Source organism: Tetrao urogallus, assembly GCF_951394365.1.
Source record: "Tetrao urogallus genome assembly, chromosome: 2".
Lineage (NCBI taxonomy): Eukaryota > Metazoa > Chordata > Aves > Galliformes > Phasianidae > Tetrao > Tetrao urogallus.
Genome location: NC_136814.1, coordinates 48,831,967 through 48,846,474, shown reverse-complemented (window position 1 = coordinate 48,846,474; position 14,508 = coordinate 48,831,967). Strand labels below are relative to the sequence as shown.

General features: G+C 40.7%; 1 protein-coding gene across 1 annotated transcript; it reads left to right on the top strand.

Moving 5' to 3' along the window:
• On the top strand, positions 1 to 3,862 carry FBXO5 (F-box protein 5; the record flags this gene model as incomplete). The annotated part of the gene is made up of 4 exons (XM_079532645.1): positions 1 to 716; positions 1,388 to 1,478; positions 2,535 to 2,696; positions 3,611 to 3,862. The coding sequence occupies 4 exons, from the start codon at positions 1 to 3 to the stop codon at positions 3,860 to 3,862; spliced, it is 1,221 nt and encodes a 406-aa protein (XP_079388771.1).
• Between the last annotated feature and the right edge of the window lie 10,646 nt (positions 3,863 to 14,508).

The following is a 14,508-nucleotide window of genomic DNA, read 5'->3' as shown; positions in this document are numbered from 1 at the left end:
ATGAAATCGAACCTTAATCACTCTTTCAAAATGAAATGTGATTTCGATCGAACGGCTCTTCATGGAGGGTTCACACCTGTAAAATCTGCAGAGAAAACAAAACCAGAGGAACCCTGTCCTTTGAAATCTGGGGAAAAGCTTTACAGAAGCTGTGATGAAAAGCATCAGAAAATACTGAGTGAACTGTACCATGCAGCCCCCAGAAAGCTAGATCCTGAAGATGAAGGAAAGCCTGTACATAACAAAGAAAACAAACATGTAACCCAAAGATTTGATGAAGGGGTCTATGAAATGGAGGCACTGGAAAATAGTAAACTTAATGAGGACAGTGGTTATTCCTCTATGTTAAGTAGCCAATACAGTGATGCAACAGAACAAGAGGACAGCCTGCCCTTGGCTGGAAATCTCTGTAGCACACCACAGCACTGCCTTGAGAAGAATGAGTTCCAAGTACAGTTGTCCAAGAAGACTTTGTTACCTGTAAGCCATTATGAAGAAATGATTTGCTCAACTTTGAAAAAAAGTGGTAAAAGAAATCTCAAATCTTGGACTGATTTTGACAGAATTGTTTTCAGGGAACATTTTGAACTTCGTAATTTAATTGGAAAGAAAATGGGATTAGATAGAATAGACATTCTTGCTGAACTCTTCCAAAAGAACCTGAAGCATATATTAGCAAGCATCTTAAGACATCTTGCTGAGATGGACTTAATAAAGTAAGTATATCAATCTTGGTATTTCATTGGGAAAGTAAACTACCTATTCTCACATAACACATGTATTGTCTGGCAAAGTTACAGAGATTAGTGTGAGAGTTATTAAAAGTACTTGGAAGACAATGCAGTCAGTCATTAGCCACAGCAAGCATGGGTTCGTTCGCAAAGGGAGCCTGGGGGACTTAAAGGCAGCTCAAGTGCTTAAAGGAGGGAGACCAATGTTTTATACAGCCTGATAGTGACAGGGCAAAGGGAAATGGCTTTAAGCTAAAAGAGGGGAGGTTGAGCCTAGTGCTTGGAAGACATTTTGTATTCAGAGGGCAGTGAGGCCCTGGCACAGGCTGCATGGAGAGATGGTGGGTGTCCTGTCCCTGGAGCCCTTCAAGGTCAGATTGGATGGGACTCCAGGCAGCGTGATCCAGTGGATGGCAGTCCTGCCCATGGCAGAGGGATTGAAACTAGATTATCTTTAAGATCCCTTCCATGTCATTAATTCAAGAATTGTTGTATATGTAGACAGTATGTCTTCCTAGAAAGACAAGACAATTATTGTTGACGTTTCCCATTTGTGTATGGAAAAAATAAATGTATGGATAGTTATCCCTGCTATTAAATAATGAGTATTCCAGCTTTCTTAGAAGGTAATTGATATGTTTGTATTGTCATTACAGTTTTGCCAAAGTCAGCGCAACATGGAAGAAGATTTTGCAAGAAGATAAATGGGGTTTCCAAATGTATAGTAAAGCTTTGGATAACCTTTCTGTAAGTTTCTGCACTTATATTTTAAACATAAAACAGTGGTGTGTCTTTGTTATTCCAGGAATCTTCCCAGACCTAAGCAATCAAAGAGATTCTTAGTTTGGAAAGAGTTTCACTGGTGTGCTGGAGTTTGTGCTGTTAGGATTCCCTATTATCTCACACATTGATGGTCACTTCACTTGTAGTGTATAAACTGTTTTTGCAGCCCAAAGGGTATTGGCTGAGAAAGTTGCCCCAAGAGATGTAGATGTTCTTCCACAAGTCCTGTTTAGAGAAGAAAGGAGTGTTGGTTCCAGCACTACTCACTAGGAGCCTCCATAGAGGTTTGCTGCTTTAGCATCCCCACTGATTCAGGAAAAAGAGACTCAGAGATGCTCATTTTCAAGCAACAGTCTGAAGTGGTCAACCACAAATAACAAAAAAAAAAAAACAACCTTTTTGCACTTTGAGCTACTATCAATGTATGTTTTTTGGATGAAACAATAGATGCAAGACCTAGTTATAGAACTGTACAGAGCTATATCTATCACTCTACCAAGGCAGAACTCTTCCAGAACACCAGAAGCATTTTGTGTTTTTCCCTGAGAGGTGAAAAGATAGTAAAACAAGGCTTGGTGTCTGCCGCAGAATGAGGTACTCAACAACTGAGCTTTTGGTAGTACTTATTGACGCCAGCCTGTTGTAGAGGAACAGTTGGACACTTCTGATAGAAACATTCATCCCACAAATCTTGATTTTCCCCCTACCATTGTACCTTTAAAAAAAAAAAAAAAAAAAGGACAATAGAAATGCAAACAAAATCAGAGGAAGGGAGGAGTTCACTTTTCAGAAAGAAAATGTAAAAGCATTCCCGTTCTCTGCAAATATGTGGAAATATTGCTTTGTGCTTTAAAACACTGCAGTACCTAAATTGAATTTTCTGCTTAAATATTTATGATGTATTAATAAGAAAGTAAACTGTAAAGTTCTTGATTTCTATTGAACGAAAAGTTGATTTATAGCATATAAACAGTTACCAGATACATCTCTTAAATGTTTCTTTTGTTTTCTCTTTGTTAGAGTGGCACTAAGACGTCAGAACATGCTGCAACAAGGGAGTACGTTCTCTCCCGAGCGGCTTTAGCTTCAGTTCAGAAAGCAACCCCACCAAACAGCCTGAGTAAAAAAGGCAACAGATCCAAAGCGTCTAAAAATTACAGCAGGCTCATGGAGTTCTCTGAGGTAAATGGGGGTTTTTGTTCAACTTGTAAAGCATCTCCAACTTGAAGTGCTTGTAACTGCCCTGTTCCTGGATATATTAAAGGCCAAGCTGGATGTGGCTCTGGGAAGCCTGATCTGGTGGTTGGTGGCCCTGTCTGTGGCAAGGGCGTTGAAACTAGATGATCATGGTCCTTTTCAACCCAGGTCGTGCTATGACTGTAAGCTGCCCAATTTTGCTTTTTGAACCTATTTGAAGACAGTAACAGAAACAAAATGGAGAACATTAATACACTGGGATGTTTTACATCACTTTTTTCCTCCCTGTAATTAGTATCATCAAAATGGCTCAATGGTTTGGTTTTCGGGGTTTTTTTTGGCTTCAGTATTGGCCTCCATTGGTCATAACAAGTGTAGTCATTTCCTCTTATTTCCCATGGGTTTATAATGAATCACGTTTTCAAATTATGCAATCCAAGACAATCTGTCAATTTTACTTCAATTCCAGTGGGCAATTTGTTGTTTCAAACACTAAGCAACCAGTTCATTTTTTGAAAAGTGAAATTAATACTTTCAGTAGGATTCAGGATTTTTTTTTCTTTTTGAAGTTAGCTAAAAATCACTATTCTCGGATGAGGTTTGGAGGTTTCAGAACTTGGATTTGGGCTGCTTTTCTTACAGCTTTGCATTCAGTCTTACTGTCCTTCAAGCTGAAATAATGAAAATCTGCATACTTCTCATCCTGTCCAAAGTACCTGAAGACTGTCCAGTCTCCCATGAAAATCTGGTGCAACCAGAATTAAACTTAGTATGTGTGTAATTTCTTTCTCTAGAGTGAGAGCAATCATGATTTATTTTGTGGCACATTAATTATGTCGGGGAATGTTTGCAGTGTGTGTTTACCCTCCGTTTATGACTTTATGTATTTTTTCCATTAGGCAGCCAAGACCTTGAAAAACACTGAAAGCTTCAAAGTCTGCAATCGCTGTGGCTCACCTGCAAAGTACGACTCCTATCTGCAAAGAGCAATGTGCAATCGTGAAAGTTGTGGCTTTGACTTCTGTACAAAATGCATGTGCAGCTACCACAGCTCCAGTGACTGTATGACTGGCAAACCAGTGAAATCAAGCTTTAAGCTGGGAACCCTCCCTGGGACTAAGAAAAGCAAGCAGAATCTGCGTCGATTGTGATCCATCCTGACATATATATTGTCAGATGTGCCACAAAGGGTTTTTAGGACGTTAATCCTTCCATGAAGAAAACCAAACCAAAACATGCTTTCTGCTATTGTGCTATTTGTTTAAAAAAAAAAAAAAAAAAAAAGGTTAATTTTATGATTCCCTTGTGCTATTTGGTCATTTCTGCATTCCTAGGAGTTTTCAGAAATAACTATTTTGAAGTGTCTTAATTTCAAATTTAAAAGAAAACTCTGGATGTGGGTTCTAATAACATTTTAAATATTGTCCCTGATGACTTCTATCCTCAGTGTTTGAAGACTTCCAAACTTCCTCACCGAAGTACTGAATTTAAAGAAAATGGTTTTGGCAAGTTATCTTCCTAGCCCAGTATGAGCCATTCTTGAATTGTTAACAGGAGGAAGCCTAAACTGTGTTTTATTTAAATACTTACTCTTGTTCTTCCAGATTTTTAACAACACTTCTAGTGAAAATGTCAGATGAGGTGAGTGAAGTCTCTTTTAAAACAAAATTGTGTAGGACTCGAAATTTTATTAATTTTTCAAGGTTTTCCCTGAGTTTTAAACTGTGAATGTTAATAATACCATATTCTTTGATGGCTTGCATTACTTGAATCTTAAATTTTCTTTTCCTTCATTCAGGATCTACAGATGTTTTGTTAGAAATGTGGTGAAACACTTTATTATCTTTTTTATTTTTGAAAAAAAAAAAAAAAGGGAAGTACTGTGTCTTGGCAATACTGCTAAAAAAATACTGCCAGTTTATTTCAAAATAATAAGATGCATTTTAGTATTTGTATATATTTGTAAATAAGTTAAATATTTTTTTGTCTTGTAAATGTGAAAATAAATGACAGTTTTCCACAAGTTGATTAGTAACTCTGGACTTCTTGTTTTTAATCTTAAACCGTAATTTTTCATGCTCATTTTTCATCACTGCTAGTAATATTTCCTAAAAATGCTGGTTTTACAACAGTCAAATCTCCTGCCTTTGTGTAAAACCTACTGAATCCCTTTCTCTCTTCCTGCCTCCTTACTGAAGGGCCCTTGTAACTGCTACTATTTTTCTGATCTAATACACTGTAGCAGATTTTCAATTGACGGAATCTGTTGTGCTGTTGCAGGGTGATGACAACTGGAGTAGGTTGCCCAAGGAGGTTGTGGATGCCCCATCCCTGGAGGCATTCAGGGACAGGCTGGATGTGGCTCTGGGCAGCCTGGTCTGGTGGTTGGTGACCCTACACATAGCAGGGGGGTTAAAACTGGGTATCTTTGAGGTCCTTTTCTACCCAGGCCATTCTGATTCATCCTGTAATCTACCTTGCTGCTAGTAAACTCATTCTAACCATTCCACAGCAAAGGAATGCAAGCTTTCAAGAAAGCACTGATTGACTGATTGGTTGATGGAAATGACTGCTGTTTTCTCTTGCTTGTTTTTTAGTTAGCAAGCAAACAACTCACTGGGATAGCAGCATAGTGTCCTACTTGAGCTTCTGGTTTAACCGCAATCAAATATTGCAGTTGAGCCCTCCTGCACTTGAGTTTTTCATTTCTGGCAGCTGGGGTAGAAATAGGCAGAATTCTTTAATTTCTGCATTTATGTGGTAAACTTAATCTCCTAACCTAAATCTGAGACTTATCCTAGGAGTTTGAGTGACTTGTGTCAATAACTTTATGTAAAACTTCTCCAAGTTAGTTTAGAATGGAAGCTAGAAGCTCTCCACCCCACTATACAAATGCATCCTATTTAGTGTCAGTCCATGACATCAGAGGCAGATGGTGGTATGGCAGTAGAGGTTGAACCTTTCCTGACAACATTTCGTGACTTTGGCGAGCAACAGGTGGCAGCAGAGGGGCAGTCTGACAATACTGTGTTTGACTTGGAAGTCTGGGTGATGCAAAGTTGTGTCACTGAATTCCTTCATGTGGAAAAAAATGTACTCATTGACATTCATCAATGCTTGATGAACGTTTGTGGAGACCAAACAGTGGATATGAACTCAGTGATGTGGTGTGTTTCAGCAGTGGGGACAGTGACAATAGGTCACTTCTGCAAGTGCAGATTGTTAAGAACGTGGCAAGCAGACTCTTGATCATTGCTGGCAAAAATGCATAGCTAACAGTGGTCACTGTGTTGAAAACCTGTTTTCTAGCTGAGACTGAATCAGAGAGAGGCACAGCTCATGATAAATTTTCCATAGAGCTGTGGCATCTGCAGCACAACGTGTTCTGCAGGCTGATTCTGGGAGAGGCCAGGTTGAGAGGGAAGGGAAGAAGAAGGGAAAGTCATAATTTCCCCTTTGAGGACAGATTGGAAAGGTGCTGCTTGTCCCAGGCTGAGCAGGACAAGCTCTCTGTGTGTTTGGCACATCTCTCAGCTGTGATAAGAAGGCTTCAACACCACACTGCTTCTTATAATCAGAATGTTCAATTAAAACTCACTCCGAATGGTATGAGGGGTGAGGCTACGTAGTGAAAGGTGAGCCAAATTTCTCCAGAATTAAACACAGTGCCAAAAAAGCACCAGCAGCTACTGGGCAGGGGAAGGGAGGGTGCTGACACTGGGGGTGTGTGGTGGGTGTACCCAGAGATGTGGGACACAGAATGGAAAAGCCTGAAAGTAAAAGAAAAGTATTTTCAAGGGTTAAAAAAATAAAATAAAATAAAATAAAATAAAATAAAAAAGAAAAAGGAGAGATGTGGACAGACAGTGATGCTATATAGAAAGCAGAGGTGGCACAGTTGGGTAATGGAAATAGGGCAAACTGGGGAGCTGGGAAAGGAGGAGAACTAAATTGCTCGAAATGAGTCTCTCCTGTGTTATGTCCTGAACTGCCATTTCCATCTGTGTGGAGCGCTGAATATAAGCAAATGGATTTACACCGAACAGAGATAGGAGTAAAGGCCTGGAAAGGAAGAGTAAAGCACAGAGCAATTCTCTTCCTTGGAGCCTCGGTGAGTTTTATATTTGGGTCTAATAGGCCCCAAACCTATTTGGAGTTGAATTATATCATCCCTGCTCTATGCAATAATCTCTTTTCTGGTGGGGGAGAGCTGGGAAATCAAGCAGCTTCTCCAGAAGTCAATTTTGGTTCTCAAAATGGAGCCAGCTTGAGAAATAGTCATTGATCCACTTCTCAACTTGGAGCAAATTTCCATACAAATAATCAGATGCTCCCAGCTGCCAGAGTTTGTAATGCTGCATGTTTCCCTGTGTGGGGTGGGAGGACTGGGAGAACTGGAGCTGAGCGGGCATTCTTGCTGCTTTGGGTTCCACCTCTTTGCCATGCAAATCCTGAACTGGGAGTTTCATGGGGGATGGGATGGGAGAGGATGCCTTGCCTACTCTCTTGGCAAAAACAAATGAGCTAATGAAAGCAAGTTGTTTGGCCTCATCCTCAGCAGATGGAAACTGGAGCTGCCCTATTAGCCTTAAAAAAATCTTGATCCGTTTAGGCTCCTGAGAAAGCATCCGTGAATAACCCAGGGAATGTGGCTTGATCAGGCGCCCTGGAAACTTGGGGAGCTCTGACAGCAGGGCAGCTGATTCCATTTATACACATGTGCAAAGGGGTCTGTGCCCCCCCAGCACCTGGCTGCCCTGGGGGGTAAAGCTCCAGTCCTTCTGCTTCAATGGCTGTGGAGTGGCAGAAAGTGCCAATGGGTGCAGGGGAGAGAGATGGGGCAGGACCAGGCACATAAAGGGATGTACCAGAGGGGGGACTTTGCTCAAGGGATAAATAAAATTAAACAGGAGGAATGTGGCAATGCTGTATGAAGTGTAAGGGTAATAATGAACCTGATAGAAAAAATTACTTAAAACATTTTGGATCCATCCAGAAACCCAAATAGGATATTATTTAATTATTAGTACATTTAATTGTATTTCAGGCCACCTTTGCTTTTTCTCTCTGTTGTGGAGTAAAATGCAAGCATGTGTCAGTTCCTGCCCCCCAGAACTTGGGGAGGACTTTGCTGTTTGCTGCTCTATGGTAGAAAGAGACCTTTGTGGTCTTTCCTCTCCAAGGACAGCACTGGTTGCCTGAGCAAGTGATGGTCACCTGTATTCACAGGTATATAATGTATTTTTAGCACCTGCAATAAATTACTGCTTCTTTTCTTACAGCTTCTGGAAACATTCCTAGTCCTTGGTGTATTCATCAGGATTGTTACAATTCTGCTGCCACAAAGAGGGAAGTATTTTGTTCTCCTGTTATTTATTAGCATATGCTGTAGTGTGAGGGGCCGTGGTGGGGAAGTGAGCCCTGCTGTGAGGGGCACTGGGTAAACACAGCCAAAATGACAGCAGCAGTCCTCATCACAGAGCGTTAGCAATTCTAACAGCCACGTCAGGCAGAGAATTTGTGAGACGGATGTAACACAAGCAAAGGAAGAACGTGGCAGTTTGCAAACAGTGAGTTGCATGTTTTTTTTATATGTGTGTTCATTCTTGAAGCACCTCGAAAGAAATGCAAATGAAATGTATGATGGACGTGTGTACGTGCAAGCAAGGCCTGTTGGAGCTTCACATTGGAGATGTAGAAACTTCTTTGTCTCATAGAAAGACATAACAAGAGGGCTTTTTGAAAATGTGAGAAAAGCATTGGAAACCTGTTTTTGCCTGAAAGCACAGTGGGATAGATCATGGAGTCTGAGGAGCAGGGAGTCGTGTGCTATTCTATTAATAAAAGCAGAAGGAAGTAGCGGAACAGAAGCAGTGGAGCAAATCCAAAAGCCAGTGCCCCACAGACCAGTTAAAAAGCTCACCAAACAAAAGCTGATGAATTTCCAAGGTAGAATTTGTTGGCAGACAGACTGGGCTGATGTTTCCTAAAGCAACCAGTTTAATCCCTCCACTCTGCTAAGGCAATGCCAAACAAAAAAAAATCTGCTCAACATTTTCTATTAGCCTGAATTTTTGCTGTAGAGAAAATGATAACACAGAAGGAATTTCTTTGGGAAAGAAAAGAAAAAAGGGCGCTGCGGAATTATTTTAGTTCAGATGACAGCAATGCTAAAAATGAATTCTAGGGCAGGACAGTAAACTCATACACGAATATTAATTCTGCTTCCAATCATCCAAGGAGTTCAGTCACTGAAGCCCATTCATAGTCTCTGTGGTTCCACAGGCTCAGAGGGATGCTCCAAAAACTTTGAAAATCCCAATCTAAACACGTCTGCGTCCAACTTTCTAAAGATCCTTCTGTGTGGCTGCAAAGAATAAGTAATTTCTATCAGTAACACGTTATGAAGTCCTCAGGAAGTAGGCACCAGGGCAGTGTAAAATGGTTATTTTAGCAGTATCTTCTCTTACAATTGCTTGTTCTTCATCTCCACAGAGGGCGGCTGGCAGCACAGTGCTGCAGTGATTTAAGCCCACCAGGCTGCGGTGTTGGCTCTGTTGTGAAGTGCCTGAGCCCTGTGCAGGACTTGGCCATAAACTGCACAGCCCAAGGAAGATGTTGCTTGTTTTCCAGGACAGGATGAAATCACCCCGCGCATGTCCTCTGTCTATTGCCTCTCCAGGGAGGGAAAACATAAATGCATTTCCCATCATTTTATTTATTGCCTTTCTGTGTTTCCTGGGAAAAGACAATTTTTATTTTTTTGTACTTGTGTGTGTGCATCTGTGTGGGGTAAGCATGTATGTGTGAGTGTGTGTGTTTAGGAGGTTAAAAAAAAAATCTTGCTGTTGTAAGTGATGTTACAAACCTACTCTGACAAGGCCGGTTGTATATTTGCAGTTGGTGAGAGCAAAGGCTTTGTCAATCTTCACACTTTGAAAGGGACAGACCTGCTCCAGAAGAACAGTTGAACTGTGACTTTCCAGGGAGCTAGCTGTAAATTTTAGCCATTCCACCCACAGCCCATGCATGCTTGAACTCTTTAACCTTCACAGGTTGGCAGGAGTCCCAGCAATCAGTTTAGTGTAAAAACTGGGGTTTTTTTCAATTAACCTTTTGTTTCCCACTGCAGGTGTTTCGAAGTTTCTTACTGTTAAAAAGGAAGAGGAAAAAAACTGTTTGCAGAGGTGCATCCACTCTCTTCCACTCTTGCTATGCTCAATGATTAAATGGGACTGGTCTTTCTCATCTTTCTGCTCCTCATTTGCCTCCTGCATGTAAGATTATGACAACATCTGCTCCAAACCTCTGCAGGCACCAACACAAAGTATTCCCATAGTGCATTTCAGTTCTGTCCTGCAAGGTCACACTTCCATCCTTTGTGAGGCACCTGCTTTACCAACCCACTCTGCTTTCTCCAGGCAACGTTTTCCCGACACCTGATGCCCTCAGTGGGTTGATGTTCTGTTTAATTAGTTTGGCCTCTTACACCCGTCCAGGAGAAGTTTGATTAGAGACTCAGACAACACTTCTGTTCCTTCAGCCTCCTGTCCTCCCAAAGCACACACCCAATGAAAGGAAAAAAAATGCCCTTTCCTACAACTCCACTCAGCCCATCCTGCGTGGACTGTCTATGCTGGTACAGCATACAAGGCTGGTGAGAAGTTAGAGCTTAGCAAACATCGTGGTAGAGCACAGGGACAGGGTTTACTTATGTTGTGCTTGGGAAGCACTGCACTTTTTTTTATGCACTGGAACAGGTTGCCCAAGGAGGTTGTGGATGCCCCATCCCTGGAGGCATTCAGGGCCAGGCTGGATGTGGCTTTGGGCAGCCTGGTCTGGAGGTTAGTGACCCAGCACATAGCAGGGGGGGTTGAAACTAGGTGATCATTTTGGTCCTTTTCAACCCAGGCCAATCTATGATTCTGTGATTCTATCATCGTGCTCTTTCCACCTATTGTCATTTCTAGGGAAACAAATAGAAGGCATTACTTTTGGAGCCACCTTATATACCTTATTCTATAAGGATACTTTATGCTCTACCAGTTTTTCTAACTATTCCTGTGCTAATGACTGAATGCAGAATAATGTCTTTAGAGCAAATAAAAGCCCTCAAGCAGCAGATATTAATCTCTGGCATGTTTGTGAGATGGGGAGAAGGCAATATTTGGTGACTTGATACACACACTTCTGGCCCAGTATAGATAAGTAGAAAAACTTGTGAGCAAAAGTTAACCAAGTTTTCATCTGTCTACTGAAATTTCTGTGACCTGAAGAACACAGACGACTTAAAGTGATCTGGACGGAACTGCCTATTTCTGTATGTTAATTTTGAGAAAAGTAGTATGGACTCTCACATTTAGAATGGTGCTGCAGAATATGATACACTTTGAATTAAAGTTTGTGTCTGTTTCGAAGCTGACTGTGGATATTACAAACTTAATACATTTACTTTTTCAACTTCTGAATACAGGAAACTGTAGGTAGTTTCTGATAGACCTATTAATTTTTACACAGTGAAGGTGAAGAGCAATTACACTGTTTTTGTTTGTTTGTTTGTTTCCCTTAAAAATATCTATGTAATTGTATTTCTGGCTTATACAGAATTTTGAGGAAAGCTCTTTCTTGCTCTCACACTTAAGGGGAAGAAATTGGACTACATGGCTTCAGTGATCATGAGGTATGAATGATACAAAGATGTTTTTCACTCTCCTTAGAACCACAAGCTTCTGCCTTAAGCCTCGCTAAAAAAGTTGGACTACTTGACTTCCAATGAAACCTCAGCGAGGTTGTAATGGGTTTTACAGCTTTCAATAGGTGAAGTGGAAACAAAGTAGTGTCCTTGGTGAATACTTAACTAAAAGCATAGGTTAATGGAAGAAATTATAGGGAAGCTGCTTTGAATAGTAATCTGTGCTTACAAGAAATTGAATGCAAACTGTGACTGGTGAGACTACACCTCAAGTAATGTGTTCAGTTTGGGGCCTCTCAATGCTAGAAAAATAATGAGATTCTGGAGCATGTTCAGTGAAGAGCAGTAAAGCTGGAGAATGGACTATAGAAAATATCTGAGGAACAACTGAAGGAACTGGGTCTGCTTAGTCTGGGGAAGAAGAGGCTCGAAGAGACATCATCACTCTCTAGAGTTACCTGAAAGGAGGCTGCAGTGGGATGGGGGCTTGGACCCTTTTTTGAAGTAGAAACAGCCTCAAGTTGTTGCAGGGGAGGTTTAGATTAGACATTAGGAAGAGTTTCTTGGTGGAAAGGGTCATGAGACATTGTAATAGACTGCCTAAAAAAGTGGTAGAGTCCCCATCCCTTGAGGTAATTAAGAGATAAGTGGATATTACACTAAGGGACATGGTTGAGCGATGGGAGTAAGCAAGTCAGTTTGATGGTTTTGTACTTGATGATCTTCATTATCTTTTCCAATCTAAATGATTCTGTGACTGCTGTCTATTCTTAAAGTCTAGGGAAACCTGCTGACTCATGTTCAACTCATCAGCACAAGGTGAGCAAAAAAACTTCATGTTTTGGCACAGCCAATCACTGCTTGAAGAAGATCTTTAGCAGCAGGGTGAACACTTTTCAAGAAATATCTGTATTTAAGTACTGAAAAAAATGTGTGTTCTTAGAAACCTAGTTAATCCTTGCTAAAAACAGGATTTTGTATCCTGAAAAGTTTGTTTGTGATTGATCCTTAAGAAGTTTTCCATGCAATTTCATTATGCAAAATCTCTCAAAGAAGCATGGGAATCTATGGCTGCCACACAGATGTTTCTTCCTTTAGAGTAATCTCACCAGACAGTTGAAGTGTTGTCCAGCAATACTGAGTATAGGAAAAAATATGAACGATTGTATGCAACTTCCTGAAAACCACATGATTGTTGGCCTCCTCACAGATACCTTCAGTGAATGGTATACAGCAGAAAACCCCCCACCTATGCATACTAGTAACTGCTGCTGAATGAGAAGCCACTACTTACAGAGGCATTAGTACTAGCTGATGTTGCCACCAATGCTGAAATTACAAATGCCAGAAGTGGAAACACTGTAGTAGATACAGATTGTACTTACTGTCTGTGCTGGGCCAATCTTGAGCCTGCCTTTGATATGTAATAAACATGAAAGTTATACCTCATGGCATGGCAGTCACTATATACCAATGAGTAATGCTCAATTACTACAGCTGTGTTGTCACAGAACTTAGATTCACTATCTGACAGCTCTAGCAATGTTTCAGAAGTAAATTTAGCTGCTTAGCCACAGTACTTGTGCATTTCAGATCTACAGAGGGCAATAAATACCTGCCTGATGATTGGACTTGATGGTCTTAAGGATCTCTTCCAATCAAAATGATTCTGTTGGCTGTTATCTCATTAGAGTCTAGGAGAATTTTGCAGGAAGTTCATGGGCTTCCACGAACAGCATAGGGAAAACCCTAATACCTGCAAGTTGAGATTCAAGTCTAGTTGGTGCAATGCAAATTTCTCCTTGATTCTTGCTTGTGTCTGGGCATGGAGAAGAAAGATAGGAGTAACTGAGAGAGGTAGGGAGGCATTCAGGACTTTCAGAAATTAATAGTGAATTATCACATTTGGCAAATTTTCTCTCTTGCACTTACAGAGCCGTTCTGAAGTATGCATGGAGCTGATCAGTCATTACTTTGGCAGTTTGAAGATGTGTTTTTATGTCTTCTGGGAAAATATAAAATACAATCTCAGCTGTCCCACTGCAGCAGTCAGAGGGAGTAGAGAGGTGTCAGATTTTGATTAATCTGATGATACAGTACTTTTAAAAATGAAGATTAGTTTGTAAGCATTTATCAGTGTAATTTTTCTTTCACTAGTAGGTTTTTTTGTTTATCTGTTTTTGCCACATGGACTCAAAGTTCTAGTAGTGACCACTCAGAAAAGCTCAGAATATGGAATTGCAAAAATGTAAACTCTTCCCTGACACATAGAGTTTAAAAAACGTATCTGTATTAAGAGTTATCTTAATATCTGAATGTCAGCCAAAGGCTGACATAGCTGTTGAGGAAATTGCACTGCAATACACAGATTTAAAAGCAGTAAAATATGCTCTGGAAAGGGAAAACCACAAGGTGGTGCTCTTGAAACACTGCATGAAGCCAGATTAATTGACTTCCTTCTTGCTGAGCTCATCAAGTGTGTGCTTCCTTCACTTCTGTCGGAATTAGCTATTCGTCCAGTTACTAGTGTCAAGGATAATTACATTAAATCTGTGATTAAAAGAACAAGCTTGAAAATGTAATTAAGTTACTGATTTTAACATTTGTTATATTTCTGTAGAATGTGTGTTTGCTACATTTAAACAAGAAGACATGCATCCTAGAAAATGTTTACTGTTAAATATGTCTTCTTCAAGTAGTGATTGGCTGTACTAAAACATGAAGTTTCTTTTGTCCACTTTGTGCTCCTCTAGTGACAAGCAAAGAGCAAAGCCATGATAACAAAGCAGTGGTTAAGAACTGTCTCACCAGTGAAGGCCTGAAGTACTGACTGTTGGACACTGGATCACTGACAAGTTGAATATGAGTCAGCAGTTGGCCCCTGCTGCTAAGAAGGCTAACAGTATTCTTGGCAGCATTGGACAAAGTGTGACCAGCCGGTGGAGGGAGGAGACCCTTCAGCTTCACTCAGCTCTGGTGAGGCCACATTTGAGGTGTTGTGTCCATTTCTGCTTCTCTTTGTATAAGAAAAATGTGGACATAGTATAGAAAGTCCAAAAAATAGCCACAAGGATAGTGAAGGGACTGGAGCACCTCTCCTACAAG